At 38.9% G+C, this 15495-nt stretch overlaps 1 protein-coding gene across 1 annotated transcript in view; it reads right to left on the bottom strand.

Annotated features, from left to right (window-relative positions):
• The window catches only part of WASHC4 (WASH complex subunit 4), a 44668-nt gene that overhangs the window by 8047 nt on the left and 21126 nt on the right, over positions 1-15495 (bottom strand). The window contains exons 20-29 of the mRNA XM_081956649.1: positions 14517-14633; positions 11058-11226; positions 10416-10570; positions 9284-9358; positions 9095-9199; positions 7391-7525; positions 6392-6500; positions 4606-4672; positions 3049-3135; positions 1593-1740 (exon numbers count right to left, since the gene is read on the bottom strand). Coding sequence (XP_081812775.1) covers positions 1593-1740; positions 3049-3135; positions 4606-4672; positions 6392-6500; positions 7391-7525; positions 9095-9199; positions 9284-9358; positions 10416-10570; positions 11058-11226; positions 14517-14633 — 1167 coding nt within the window. The remainder of the gene's footprint in view (positions 1-1592; positions 1741-3048; positions 3136-4605; positions 4673-6391; positions 6501-7390; positions 7526-9094; positions 9200-9283; positions 9359-10415; positions 10571-11057; positions 11227-14516; positions 14634-15495) is intronic.

Here is a 15495-nt window from a genome sequence, read left to right as displayed (position 1 = left end):
GGGGGGGGGGTCAAAAGAAAATAAGAGCCTGTCTTATTTTCGGGGAAACATGGTATTCTTCATGGCACCTTTAGTTCTGGAAAATGACTTAAGTGGTGCAGAAATATAATTTTAAGTAGAAATGTTTTGTGTGGTTATTGTCTTAATATTAAGAGTCAAGCCAGTGGAGAGTGCAATTAGCTATTTGGCCTCAAATAATTATCCAAAACCCTGAGCAGTGTGGTGGCCTAAAGGTGGAGTTCTTGCCTCACAATCAGGAGGCTGTGAGTTCAATCCTAGGTAACGACAGGTATTTCTTTCTCTGGGCACAATGAGTAATTGCCTGCTGTGAACTCCACATAGGCATCAGGAAGGGCATCCAGGCAGCAAACGATCAGCTCCAAACAGTCACCTCATCCCACCCCATTGCAGGTTGTTAAAACCCAACACTTAGGTCTGTAAAGCACATGCTCTTTCACTGGAAAATTCTAGTGTGATTTTTTCTCTGTTGTAAATGGATGCTTCTCCTCACCCCTCAAATACAAGCTGTTTCAATATAGATATATTTTACATGTGTGATCACGTTCCTATCTTTAAGTCAATTGTGGATCATTATGACTGTGTTTTCTATCTTGGTGAACCACCAAGAGTCCTTCAGGATATACATGGGTTACCGTATTTTTCGGAGTATAAGATGCACCTTTTTGCCTCAAAAAAGACGCTGAAAATCTGGGTGCGTCTTCTACATCGAATACAGCAATACAAAATGGCCGTGCATACCCTTATGGAGGCTTTCAGAAAGCTCTTGGGGGTTGGGGAGGGCAGAAACGAGCAAAAAACGAGCCGTTTTTTGCCCCAGCCCCCAGCAGCACTCTATAAGCCTCCATAAGGCTATGCGTGCAATTTTGTTGACAAAAAACAGACCCGTTTTCAAGAAAAACGAGCCATTTTTTGCTCATTTTTGCCCCCCTCCCGGAGCACTCTGCAAGTCCCCCCAAGGCTACTCATGCCTTTTTTTGTTTGAAAAAAAAACGGCCCCATTTTTTGGGAGGTTTGCAGAATGCAAAAACTTTTTCCACCCCTGTTGGAAAGCTCTTTAACTGACTGATGAGAATTACATTGATCGTGCTGTGCCAGCAGAAACACCTACATATCTACTTTATTTTTCTCTCTCTCTATTTCTCTATTTCTCTCTCTCTATCCCTCTACCTACCTACCTACACACTCTCTCTCCCCCTACCTATCTACTGTATTTCTCTCTCTCTATTTCTCTCTCTCTCTATCCATCTACCTACCTACCTACTCTCTCTCTCCCCCCTATCTACTGTATTTCTTTCTCTCTATCTCTTTCTATTTCTCTCTCTCTATCCCTCTACCTACCTACCTACCTACCTACCTACCTACCTACCTACCTACCTACCTACCTACCTACCTTCTCTCTCTCTCCCTTTATCTACCTATCTACTTTTTTTTTAATTTGCCTCTTCAAAACCTTGATACGTCTTATAGTCCGGTGCGTCTTATACTCCGAAAAATACAGTACATGGGTTAAGTAAATAAATAATTAAATATCCCTTCTGTTATCTAAGAAGTCAATCAATGCAAATACTAACCAGCGGGGGCACAATGATATAAAAATTGCGTAGATGCATGTTCTTTGGACTACGGAATTCAGGCGCAAAGACATCCACAAGCATTTTGAAGTACTCTGTACCTTCTGCAGAGCTGCAGGTGAGATCACTAAGTACAGAATCCAGCTGCCTGCAAAGTAGAGATATAGCAACAGTCGGGAGGAAAACTGTCCTGGTCCTATACTAGTCTTTTCATAATAATTACATACAGAAATTAAAGCTGCTTGTTTCATGATCTTTAGCACCGTTTTAAAGAAGTGTTCAAATCACCCCTTTGCTACCTTAAAGCAGCTTGCCTCCTTTTGAGACCACAAAAACATTTAACGTATTTTTTACAAAAAACAAAAACCCCAGCATGGCTGGCTGGGGAATTCTGGGAGTTGAAGTCCACAGGTCTTAAAGTTGCCAAGGTTGGACATTCCTGATTTAGAAGGATAACTGAAATCTAAGCATTATGCAATACTTTTGGGAGCCAGCTTGCCAATTTTGTAAAACTCATCATACCAAATACAGCTGTTAGAAATAAATTAAAATCAAAATCCCATAATTGTGGGAACTATCTTCCAAGCTGTATTTAAAAGATTGCCAAATAAATAACACAGTGCACATATTAAAAAGAAATCGATATCCTCAACTTGCTTAAGAAACTATTACTTATTCTTTTATCACTAAACAATTGAAATACAATTACTGTAATTTTTTAAAAAAATATATACAATTCTAGTTCTAATTATATAACATATAAAAATCAGCTTGACAACAGAGTACTTGGGACAGATTTTAGTAAGCACGGATAACATCTAGGTAAAGTCAAACTGTAAGCCACCTACTTTAATGTAGGCAGTGGGGAATTTTCTTATTTTTCCATGCAGAGATTTAAACAGTAACTTTAACAACATTTGGAGATGTTTAAAAGAATGGCATGGAAGGACTGGGAAATAAAATCTCTCACAGAACTTTGTCAAAGGATCTAGCAATGGGATGGTGTTGAAAGTCAAATAGTTGAGAGTATTATATGTGTTATTTTGAGCTTCTGGAGGAAAGGTAGCCTATACAACTAATGAAAGAATAAAAAATATCAACAACTTGTATCCTGAGCTGTCTCAACCTCGGTGAACTTGGAATTTTACCAATGAGAAAATAAATGAATGACCCTGTAACAGAAATGTAAGAATATCCGAAGCATCCCACTATATCAGATCAGTATGTTTTCTGGTTCAACATCATGTTCCCCTTTGTCACTAAACGGTTGCCTTTTGAGAAGCAACAAACAAGACAAAAATAACTCTGTCCCCCAGATGTCCCTGAACTGGTCCCCACAGACTTTTATAATGCATAGCTATGAATGGAGTTCAACATTTTATTTTATTGAAAGTTGTTTGAAAAAGAGCAGTGCAAATAATAGTGAAATATTTTTTTATACTTGCATTACAATTACCTAGCTGCTTGTTGTGTTTCTTCTGACAGACCTTCCTCTTTCACAAGTTCTTCAAAGTTGACAATGTCTTCAAGGTCAGGAACAAATCTACAAGTTTTGTTAGTTTTTCATATAATTAGACATTTTAATATATAGATGTATGTATATAAATGAACATGCATTTCCTATTTTACATGCTGTATTTCTATTCCCACCTTATCACAAGCTAGTTCATATTTTATTAGCAAGTAACATTGCTTCGTTCTCAAATAAGTATTTTTGTAGCTTATTCCACATCAACAAGAAGGCATACTTCTAGCCACCACATTTCCCAAGTTCTCAGGTATCAAGTCACAAAGTGTTATGACATCTGACAACAAAATTTCTATATTTACCATCATTAAATGCTCTTTCGCATCTTGTGCTCTTTGTATTAGTTACACTTTTATACTGACACCCAAACTTGCTATCAGGTTACTTAATTTTTATAATTTTTACAAGTATGAGCTGTCAAATTATTGAAAATTTAATAGGTAAAGGTAAAGACTCCCCTCGCACATATGTGCTAGTCATTCCCAACTCTAGAGGGCGGTGCTCATCTCAATTTCAAAGCTGAAGAGCCAGCACTGTCCGAAGACATCTCTGTGGTCATGTGGCCGGCGTGACTAAATGTCGAAGGTGCACGGAGCGCTGTTATCTTCCTACCAAAGTGGTCCCTATTTTTCTACTTGCATTTTTTTCTACTTGCATTTTTACATGCTTTCGAACAGCTAGGTCCATGATGGCGAACCTATGGCAAACGTGCCAGAAGTGGCACACAGAGCCATTTCTCTGGACACGCAAGCCATTGCTCTTCCAGCGCGCCAGCCACATGCGCAGGAGCGCCAAAAACCAGAAGAGCAGTCACTCGGAGTGCATGCACATGTCGGGAAGATGATGTTCCTGTCTCCAGCATGTGCATTCACACCGGTTAGCTCATCTTCACGTGCGCCAGAAACCAAAAGACTAAGTAGCTGGTCCGCATGCACATGCCAGAAATCAGAAGATCATCCTCCCAGCATGCACATGTGCACCGGGTGGCTTCTCTTCTGGTTTCCGGCGCATGCATGTGCTCTGGGCAGCTGGTCTTTACATGTGCATGCACGCCAGAAACTGGGAGACCAGGTGCTCGGTGTGCATGAGCATGCCAGAAACCAGAAGACCAGCTGCCTGGCACATGCATGCTCCCGTTTCAGCACTTGGTGGCGAAAAGGTTCGCCAATACTGAACTAGGTTGACAGAAGCTGGGACAAGTAACAGGAGCTCATTCTGTTACGAGGCACTAGGGATTCAAACCAGCGACCAGCCAACCTTTCTGATCAACAAGCTCAGTGTCTTAACCACTGAGCCACCGCGTTAATACGAGTGTGCAATTTTAAATTTACTAAACAGATGAACCAGTATAATATATTCAAACAGAAGAAATACATCCACAGGATTATTGCAATATATGTTAACTGTAAAGAGAAAAATTGAAGCAAGATCTGCAAAAGATGTACAGCAACATGGATAGACAAGCTAAAAAATATTGGTGCATACCTAATTGCACTGCTACAGCAGTGAAGACCACCAGATCTTATCATTCGTACATAGCCCATAGCGTTCCCTTTAAACAAAGATAGTAATTTTTGAATTTATATTACAGAAACAAATATAAATAATTGGAATACTAGCAAGATGAATTTTATCATTTGTTAAATAAACATGTGGGGCATATTTAGGAGAATTTATTCTCTTCAGCACAATTAAATAGTACTATTTTCTAATTCAGCTGTGAGAGTTGGATCATAAGGAAGGCTGAATGCCAAGGACCTGATGCTTTCAAATTGAATCAATTGGAGAATATTCTAGAGCAGTGATGGCGAACCTTTTTTGGCTCGCGTGCCACAAGTGAGGGGAGTGCAGGGGGGTCGAGTGCAGGCGTGCCGCACCCATAATGCAACACGCGACCCCCCCAGTGCGCATGCGCGCAAAACGCGCGACCCCCCCATTTTTTCATGTTTTTTTTTGCCCTCCCCATGCTCCAGGGGCTTTATAGGAGCCTGGGGAGGGCGAAAATAGCCTCCCCCGACCCCCCGGAGGCCCTCCAGAGGCTTCAGGGACTGTCCAGAGACTTCCCTGAAGCCTTCAGAGTGCTTAAAACCACCCTCTGAGCAAACCGGAAGTCACTTCCGGTTTGGTCGGAGGGTGGTTTTAAGCGTTCCGAAGGCTTCAGGGACGGTCCCTGAAGCCTCCGGGGGGGCGGGGGGGCTCTTTTCGCCCCCCCCAGGCTCCTAATAAAGCCTCTGGAGCCTGGGGAAGGCGAAAAATAGCTTTTAAAAAGGTGAAGTCAGCTGGCCAGCGCGCGCATGCGCGCTGGCTAGTTGACAGGGCAGCGCCTCGCATGCCCTGACAAATGGCTCCGCGTGCCACTTGTGGCACACGTGCCATAGGTTCGCCATCACGGTTCTAGAGAGTCCCCTGTCCTGTAAAGAGATCATATCAATCAATCCTAAAGGTAATCAATCCTGACTATTCTTTGGATGGACAGATATTGAAGCTGAAGCTCAAATATTTTGGCTATTAAATGAGAAGAGAAGACTCATTGGAAAAAAATCCTGATGTCATGAAAGGTTAAAGTGAAAGAAGAAGGAGACAGCAGAGGATGAGATGGTTAGATAGTGTCGTTGACGCAATGAACATGAATTTAGGCAAACTCCAAAAGACAGTGGAGCACTGGGGGAGGGAGGGGGGGCATTCTATGGTACATAGGGTTGTGAAGAGTCGGACATGACTTAACGACTAAATAACAATTTTTTCTAATTCAAAAGAAAGTTATTCCATGCTGCTCCTATGTTTGGACAGAAAATTCCTGACTTTTAATCATGCTAGGAAAATTTATAATAATCTACAATAGCTAGAGAGTGGCAAGTTATCTATCCTAGCCTAAACAGACATCATACATTAGGAAATACATGGGCAGCAGTTATGTTGTGCGAAGACTAGGATTTTAAAAGCTAGACCTGCCTATTTTTTTCCATCTTCTACTTAGAGATATAACAGCACAATCCTAGTAGCAAGGGACTGGAGGAGAAAAATGATTTGATATATTTAAGATAGGGATTTCCATAGGCCGAAAATTTCAGCATAATGATATAGACAGCTGGTTTTTTTGGTACTAGCAAATTCCCTGCCACACCTGACTTCTTACAATACATCAGTGTTTCTCAACCTTAGCAGCTTTAAGATATATGGATTTCAACTCCAGAATGCTGACTGGGGAATTCTGGGAGTTGAAGTTCTTACACCTGCTTTTAAAATAATGACAGATTATTTACGTTCATACCTATTTGGCTTATTAGTTGCCTGAATTGGTCAAGATAACTTTGTCCATCTGGTGTAATCCCAAGTTTTCTGATTCCTCGATTGAATTTCTCTGCTCTCTCAAATGGGTACTAGAAAATATTTGACAATACATTACAAACAAGTGTTGTTTAAAAAGTGATATTCAAAAAGCCCGCAAAGGTGGCTAGTGCAGGGTAGGCCAGGTTCCTCAGCAGAAAAAGTGGCAAGTGTAGGAATGACTGACAGGAGCAACTTGTGACCTTCCCTGACAGCTTCCTTATTGTCTTTGCTGGCTATGGGACACTGCAACTGTCGTAAGTTTGAGACAGTTGCCAATTCTCTTGATAGTGATCACATGACTGCGGGGGTACTGGGATATTAGGACTTTTGAGGGCAAATCATAGATACTCCTTGTCCAGTGCCTACTTTGGTCACTCACTGAATGAGTGGTCATTAACTGAGGATTACCATTATAGAGTCATTAAAGAGACAGAACTAGTCTCTAAATTGTATGTGTATATACACACACAGGCTTATTTTAGAAGCAGCACTTTGAAATTTAATTTCTCTACCCTTAATACTAATAACCATGATCGCTAAATAAAATTCAGTTTTACATTGGGATGGGTAATCTCAAGGATAAACAATACAATGTCCTCAAATATGTTTCTTGGCACACACATTCTTTGCCTTATATTTTGGTAAATTGCTATCTCGTAACTGATCACAATACTTTCAGCAGTTTTTGCTACTATACAACTCCTTCACAGCAGCCATTTTCTAATCATATTGTGCCCATCGGTCCCCAAAATTTGCTTATTCTTGACTCACCTAACTACAAAGTATTCCAAAGTATTATCCTAAATTTTCTTTCCAGAATAAATCTAGGGTACTTATATGGAACTAATTTTCAAATAAACAAATACAGGATTGTGTTCTCAGTGAATGTAACACTTTTCTCAAAAAGAGAATCATGAATCTATAAGGACCTGTAACATACCTTATGATCATTTTGATCCTTAATTTCCCTAAAGAATCGTATATCTTTGATCAACCTGGATTTGATGTGCTCATCATACATAAATTGACTAAAGATGTAAAATTTCTTTCTCAGAAACTGGTATGTGAAATTTACCTAAAAAATATAAAACAAATACATTTTTTTAAAAAAATCCTATCTCTATTGATAAAAGCAGTATTTCACCCTCTCATCATAATGTCCAAGTACCTGCTTATTGAATAGTTGGGTGCTATTAAATGGGAAGTCATGCTAGCACTCAAACACAATCACTAATTCTGGATATTGCACCATAGCAGAAGTATGTAGGTACTATGTGGAGTGGGAAGGTGATATTATTAATTCCGCTATCTTTCTCGATGCAATGTCTGTGTAACCACACAAAAGCAGTGTTCTGTTTTTGGTAATAATATATGAATACCTCCTGAGACTCAAGTGTTACAATTCCACAGTTCCCCAGAAATGAATATGTTTTGTTCAGAGGGGGTATTCTACCACTTTGGACCGGTTCGCCTGAACCGGTAGCGGAAAACGCAGGTGGTCCTGCCCACCCACCCCGGCTTTACGGCATCCCATTTAGGCTCTTTTTTCATCAAAAGCGCATGCGTGGAAGGCGGTGCACATGCGTGGAGGTGGCGCATGTGCTCACATTTGCCAACCGGTAGGAAAGGTAAGTATATACCACCCCTGATTTTGTTACTCTGAGCTATTTATATCCAAAATTATTTGTGAAAAGCAAACTGCAAAGATTTGTGAAAAGCAAACTGCAAAAATTAATAGTCATATGGTGAAAAAAAATGATTTTAACTACCATCCTCAAAGTTGAATTTGAGGAGAAAAACATTATTCTCCTGTTCAGACTTAGCTTAGACTTAAGGTACAATGAAGAGGCAAAAAACATTGAATTAATTCAACGTTCATTCCCTCGCTCTACATAAGTCTACCCTTGGAGAGCGTCCAGGAGCTATAACTGGTGCAGAGTGCAGCAGCATGGGCAATTCTTGGGGTCCCTAGAGTGGCCCATGTTCCACAGATGTTCCACAAGCTGCATCAGCTGCTGTTTGTTTCTGAGTACAATTCAAAGTGTGGGCTATCACCTTTAAAGCCCTGTATGATTATGGGTCCAGGTTACTTGAGGAACTGTCTCAGTGCTGGCAGGGGGGCATGCTGCGGGTCCAATGAGCGTAGGAATTCTGTCTGCAGGGTTCAGGAAAAGACCTTTTTCTGCCATGACTTTTGCTTTTTAGAACATTTTGCCCCCTAAGGTAAGATCTGCTCCCACCCTTCTGACCTTCCCTAAGAGCCTAAAAGCAATGGGCTTGGGGCTCCAGAATATCATGCTGGAGGTGGTTGATGGATTAAGAGGAGATCTTGCCTCCCCCCCCCCACCCAGCATATTCTGTTCCCTCCCCTCCCATCTTTTAATTGTACTTTTTATTGTTATCAGAAGTATTTATTTTTATGCTTTTATTTTAAGCCACTCAGAGGCAAGAGAGGAGGCAAATAAAGAAAGAAAGAAAGAAATGCAAGTTTATGCCATGAATTTAAAACTTACCCCCAACACCCAAGTTTCTTCATGCTTTATTTCAAAAGGAATAATTTTTCTACTATGATTAAAATGTGCTCTTTGCTGTTTATAATACACTTAGTAAAGAAATCAATGTTAAATCACAAAGCAATACTTACTGTTGTGTTCATGATTCCTGTGCCATGTGTTCGAATTGAATTAGCTATGTGTCTTATATTTATTGTGTTCAGATGTTTGTTATTGCTAATTCTTTCAATGAAAATCTGCAACGACACAATTTTGTATAATTTCAATAGTCATTGAAAAGGTATCAGTTAATAATGGGGGTTTTATTGCTTTCCCCTTACCTGATTATTGAGATTGTACAGGTATCGGGATACAAATACATGAATATTTCTCATAATTTCCAAAACATCCAAACCCTGAAACAAGAAGCAGCAATTTAAAAATCCAGATAAAATTATCCATGATTTTCAATTATCCATGAAACATATTCATCTGGCCAGCCAATCCAATGAAACAGGATCAATTCCTTCCAGATCTTGTCTATATGGGATTGTCTTCCAATTGGATTTTGAAAGTGGGCATTTTTAGTTGCTTTCCCCATTCTTTGGAATCCTCTCCCCATGGAGATCTGGACTGCTCCTTCCCTCTTCAATTTTAGTAAAGCAATTGAGACCTGCTCCATTTCATCTAACACAGAAGAAATGCATGTTGTGGTTGAAGACTGAGATTTGGCATCTTGGTATGCTTTCTGTTCCTTACTTTGATATGGTTAATTTTTGGAACAGAAGGCATATAAATAAAAAATTATTTAAATACAATGAATTCATGTAAGTGTAGAAAAAAGTTCATTTCAGGCTAGAAAATCAGTTCCAAAGTAAATGCATTTTGGAACTGATATTTAATTTCATCCTTGAACAACAATTTATAAGCAATCACAATAAGAGTATACCTCCAAAATGATAAAAAATACAACATATCCAAAAGTCAATGCAACTCTATTACATGACTGTTGCATGTAAACTCAGAACAATATATTTCTTTTTATATCTCCTCAGTAGGAAAAAGTCCTATTTAAATGCCTGTTCCCTAATACTAATAGCAGGAATTCCCTAATAGCAGAGAAACAGGAGCGATTTGTGTAAGAGTGTTTGTTTACTAATGATACTGGATTTAGGGAAAAATAAATACTCAGTTAATAATTACTGGGTGATAAGAGCCACACTCTGCTTGAGATGTTCGTTCTTCTTAACCCATATTTTAACTCTTGCATTTTAAATTTTATATTTGAAATTGTTTTTATATTTATTTTTCCTAGATTGTAAACTGCCCAGAGTCGCTTTGGATAGCGCATAATTTTAATTATTAATTTTAATAATATCAATCAGTTAATCAATCAATCAGTTAATGCACAAATTTCCAAATAACTTTTTTTTAAAAAATATATACAGAACAATTTCTGTGTACATTTCATACCTGTTCTAAAGTCTGGCTTGGAAGATGTGCTTCTGCCATAATTAAACCATACCGCTGAGTTGCTAAATTCCTCATTTCACTGTAGGTGGCCCAGTCATGCAGAGCTACTGTAGTTAGATTGTAAAAAGTCTTGTCTAGGTAATGAGTCACATGAGCTGTAAAAAAAAAGAAATGGGAAAGATAACTTTGCCCAATTAGTACGTGAAAAACCTACTTTTTGCAGATATTTCATTTCAGCATTAAACAATGAAAGAAATATCTCTTAAAAGTAACCTCCCAAGTTACAGTTAGCATAAAAGTTGAGAAACTGAAATCAAGTAGAAGAGTTTTGGAACTATAACAATAGCAATAAGAGCCGTGGTGGCGCAGTGGTTAGAGTGCAGTACTTCTGCTGACTGCTGATTGCCAGCAGTTGGCAGTTCAAGTCCCACTGGCTCAGGATTGACTCAGCCTTCCATCCTTCCAAGGTGGGTAAAATGAGGATCCAGATTGTTGGGGGCAATAGGCTGATTCTGTACACCGCTTAAGAGAAGGTTATAAAAGCACTGTGAAGCGGTATTTAAATCTAAGTGCTCTTGCTAATGAATAAACCACCAGAGTCATGCAAGTAAGAACAAAACAAACAAATAAATAAATGTCTACCTTTGATATCTATGAACCGATTAAAAAAGCGAATTGGGTTTAAAGAGAAGAAGTGAGCAAGATCCTTCATTCCAACTTTGAATGGATTTCGGTCATCTAGTTTTAAGTGCGTGTGTACCGACAGGCGCAGATCCTTTTCGATTTCTTTGCATAACTTGTCTAGAAGGTGCTGCCCGAAACAAAAATGTTAAGAAGTTTTATTTGCAGAGGACGGCATATCTTTTTTTTTTTTTTTTTTCAAGAAGTTTTATTGGTTTTTTTAAAAACATTTATGCGGAAAAGGGTAAGTGGAATAGTTACAAATTTTGGCAGTTGCAAGTATGGCAGACGCCCCCTCCCTCCAGACTCCTAGGTTACATCAAAATATCAAACCTTATTACATAGTCATAAAAAAAATCAGCATATTAATTCTAGAAAAAATACTTTTCAATCAGTTTATATAATTATAATATATAGTCTAGTTGTAAATTCATTAATACTTTCGGTCTGTTTATAACATTGTGGTTTTCTTATTTATTTTTGTGATCTGAGCTTTCTTGGTGTTGCCCCTTCACCCCCCGCTGGCAGAGCTCCGGCCCCTCCCGTGTCCTGTCTCGCCCCATGCCGATCGGAGAACACACTTCCGAACGAAGCAGCGGCAGTATGGTGAGAGGCTTCCTTTCTGCATTCCTTCGCTTTTGAATTGATGAACTTTTCAGCACTTTCAAAAAGTTAAACTTTCGGATCCCTGCTAGAGGTGCGGCTAGAGGGAGGGGGATTTCCCCCCCTCCCTCGGACAAGCGGCTTGAAAAGACTTTCCTTCCATCCCCAGAGAGGAGGAGGGGGGAGAGCCAACTAATGATGCCTCACCCCTATAAAAGTGATTTTCATTCGACCTAGCTCCAGAACTAATGGATGAACTGAGAACTTTTTGAACTTTTAAAAATTTTACTATGCCTCTGAGCCCAAAGCTGGCAGGGCAAGATGGCACACTTCCGTTGTCTTCATGAACTGTGAAACCTGACTCCACCTTTAAAATTCAGGCTTCCGGTCTTTGTCTCCGAGTCACCCAGAGGAATTTCTTGTGGATTGCTACTTTCTGAACTCTTTGGAGAAAAAAAACTTTCATCTACTGCTAGAGTGACTAAAGAAATCCCCATCTGTTTGGATCCTCTGCCTTCTGAATTCGCCTGCCTGCTCTACCTCTCCAGCTGCCCAGTCTCTACTTTGACTGATCTCCTTGCTTCATAAACCATGTCTCCAAAAAGACCACCTCCTGGAAAGCCTGGCTTTGCTACTTCTGCTCCAACGTCTGCAACGTCTAGTCCAGCTACACAGTCAAAGATATCAGAATTGATGCAACCCAAGACTACAGAGATAGACTTCCAACAAATGCTTCAACAAATTTTACAAGGCCAGGAGGAAATTAAGAAACAGTTAAGGGAAATGAAAGATGAAATTAAACAGAATCAAGCCCAAATCTTTAAGAACTCACAGAGACTGGACCTTGTGGAGGGTGGGGTGGCGGAGGCGGGGGGGGGGGTAGAGGCCTTACAGAAGGGGAACAAAGAACTTGACATCCAACAAATGAAAGCAGAGTTTGAAAGAATGTCCTTTTATCTTAGATTTCAAAATGTAATAGAAGCAGATGGGGAAAATATAAGGGACATTATGACTAACATTCTAGCTGAATACATACACAAAGATAAACAGCAGATGGAATGGGAGATAGATCTAGCTTATAGAGTGAATTCAGCATATGCCAGAACACATAATGTACCCAGGGAGGTTCATATTAAATTTCTTAGGAAAACCACAAGAGATGAAATTCTGGGTGTACAAAGGGGGCAAACACTGACATACCACGATAGGGAGATAACCATTCTAAAGCAGATTCCCAAAAAAATTAGGGAAAAAAGGAAAAGTTATTCGCAATTGGCGAATAAATTATACCAGAAGGGGGTGTGGTTTAGATGGTTGATGCCTGAAGGTATGCTGATATTCTGGGAGGAGACAAGAATCAGAATCAACACACCCATAGAGGCACAGGCCTTTATGGAAAAAAACAAAGCGAACCTAGAAAAAACAGATGACACTACAGAGGACGGCATATCTTAATCTTCCCAGCACACTGGTCGATTGATAAGAATTCTATAAAGCACCTTCGTAATGAACTGGAAGAGGAAAGGAGGACTTGACTCTGGCAATATTTGAAACTTAAGAGATGGCAGCCCCCATAACAAAGAGGCAGGGTAGGGATTCAAAATGAATTTGATTTATACCAAAGATTGAACTCTGAGGTTTTTCACTTCAAAATGGCCTTTTATTAAAAAAAAAAAATAGTGCTAATAACCCAGCATTGCCCAGGTACTTATTTATAAGGGGGGGGGGAGGGGAATGTCCAGACAAAACATAATTTCTAATGTTGGATTTTTCCCCTTACCAGAAGGAGCCCCCTTGTGGAGTACTGTGAAGCCGCTACCATGGCAACTCCACTGTGCTGTACAGTATAAGCTATTTTAAGGCACAACAGGCTGTGTCTTAACAGAACACAACACCCACCCACCCCAAGGGGGTGTTAGGATAAGTCATCTGTGTATCAAGTTTAGTTGAAATTGCTCAAGGCGTTCCAGATTTATGCTGGAACACACACACACACACAAACACACACACACACACACACACGTATGTATATTGTAGTCTTACTAGTTATGTGCAGGTTCATTCCTGCAAGAAGTAAGACAATTTCTCATGGGTCCCCCTTTTGGCTTTCAAATAATGTTCTAAGTCATACATACATTAAGCAAATACTATAAATATCTATGATACAACATTTTTTGCCTTTTTCCGTACATCCTAATTATTGGTCACTGACAAATAATTATCAACCATCTGTGAATATTTTATCTGAACCATAAGAATAAATTTATATGCATTAATTGTCTATCACAAGTTCCATCGTAAGGGCCAAGAGAAAGGAGGTAGAGGATGGACAAGATGAGAACAGTTTGTATATATGCTTTTATTTTAAAAAAAGGAAAAAAGCTACAACTAAATAATCTCTTGTCTGAATGAAAACAATAATTGAGCAATGGCTTTAAAAAGAATCAAATAAACATTGAAGGTTTATTTAACCTCCAGTAATTAAGAAGCAAGTTTTATTAACTTTTAGCAACCTTAAATTATCTGTACATGCTGAGATTAATAATAATGATTGAACTATTAAAATTAAAATAGAAATTTAATATTATATTACTTATAAATATATTTAATATTTCAATTCTAATACAGTAAGATATTTTTCTTCAGGTATACAAGAAATTACATATTATTTGATACTCTTTAGCTTACTTACACCTACAGTTACTAGACCACTGTATATTTAACTTTATGTAGAGTCCTGTTAATCCTTAATAGATTTGAATACACGCTCCTTATACAGGTGCAATTCAGAATACAATACAATACATTTCCTCTAACCTTATTGAAAACATCCATGATTTCTCTGTCATAGCTTTCTAGAAGTATTTCAAAGGCGTCCAAATGCCTTGAGTGCATCATAGCTGGTACACAATCCCGCAATGCTCTAAACATATACTGAAAAAAATAATCCAATTTAATAAAGAATTCGGGCAACTATAAATATTCACAAACGCTCAAAAGTAAACACAAATTATTCAAAATCCAGATCCTAAATGGCAGCCCCCTAAAAGTGCATTTTGAGAGTTTACAATTAGAAGAATGAGTCTCTAAAATCTTCCAACTTGCATAATCTGTTTCTGTTTCTCCCTGCAGTGTTTGCAAAAGATCTGAAACTATAAACTTGTTGATGAATTATATTTTTGTTAATGTTAACTACGTTCAATTAAAATTATATTGTTTTATAACTGTGGCTTGTTTCCATCAAGCAAAATTAAGATCGATCATGATTTATTTAGATTTAGGTAATATACACTAGCACGCTGATTGGGGAATTATGAAAGTTGTAAGTCCATACATCTTAAAGTTGCCAAGGTTGAGAAACAATTCACTGTTTATAAAAATGGAATGAAAGCTACTGAATATTTTGTCACAACTTTGCTTGAGAGGATGAGCGTGTAAACCCAATTTACCTAACCCAATTTACTCAATCCTAAACCTTATCCTACTTGGCATCAAGTCCCAACTTCAAATGAACTGTTCTCCTCTATCTGCTGTATCATCTAAGCCACAGATATCAAACTCACAATGTCACATTTCTCAATGTTTTCCCCCCTTCACTGAGCTGGGGTGGGCGTGACTTGCGGGTGACGCATCCGGCCCGCAGGCTGCAAGTTTGACACCCCTGATTTAAGCTGCCATTCAGGAAATAAATCTAAGACATGATTGGTCTTCTTTCTTTTTCCTCTTTTTAATTTTTAACTCTGGAACAAACTATATTTCATATTACTATATTTAAAAATTTGTAGAATGGACTTGT

The sequence above is a fragment of the Natrix helvetica genome, assembly GCF_964273705.1.
Source record: "Natrix helvetica genome assembly, chromosome: 6".
Lineage (NCBI taxonomy): Eukaryota > Metazoa > Chordata > Lepidosauria > Squamata > Natricidae > Natrix > Natrix helvetica.
The sequence above is the reverse complement of the archived record's forward strand: the minus strand, read 5'-3'. Positions and strand labels throughout refer to the sequence as shown.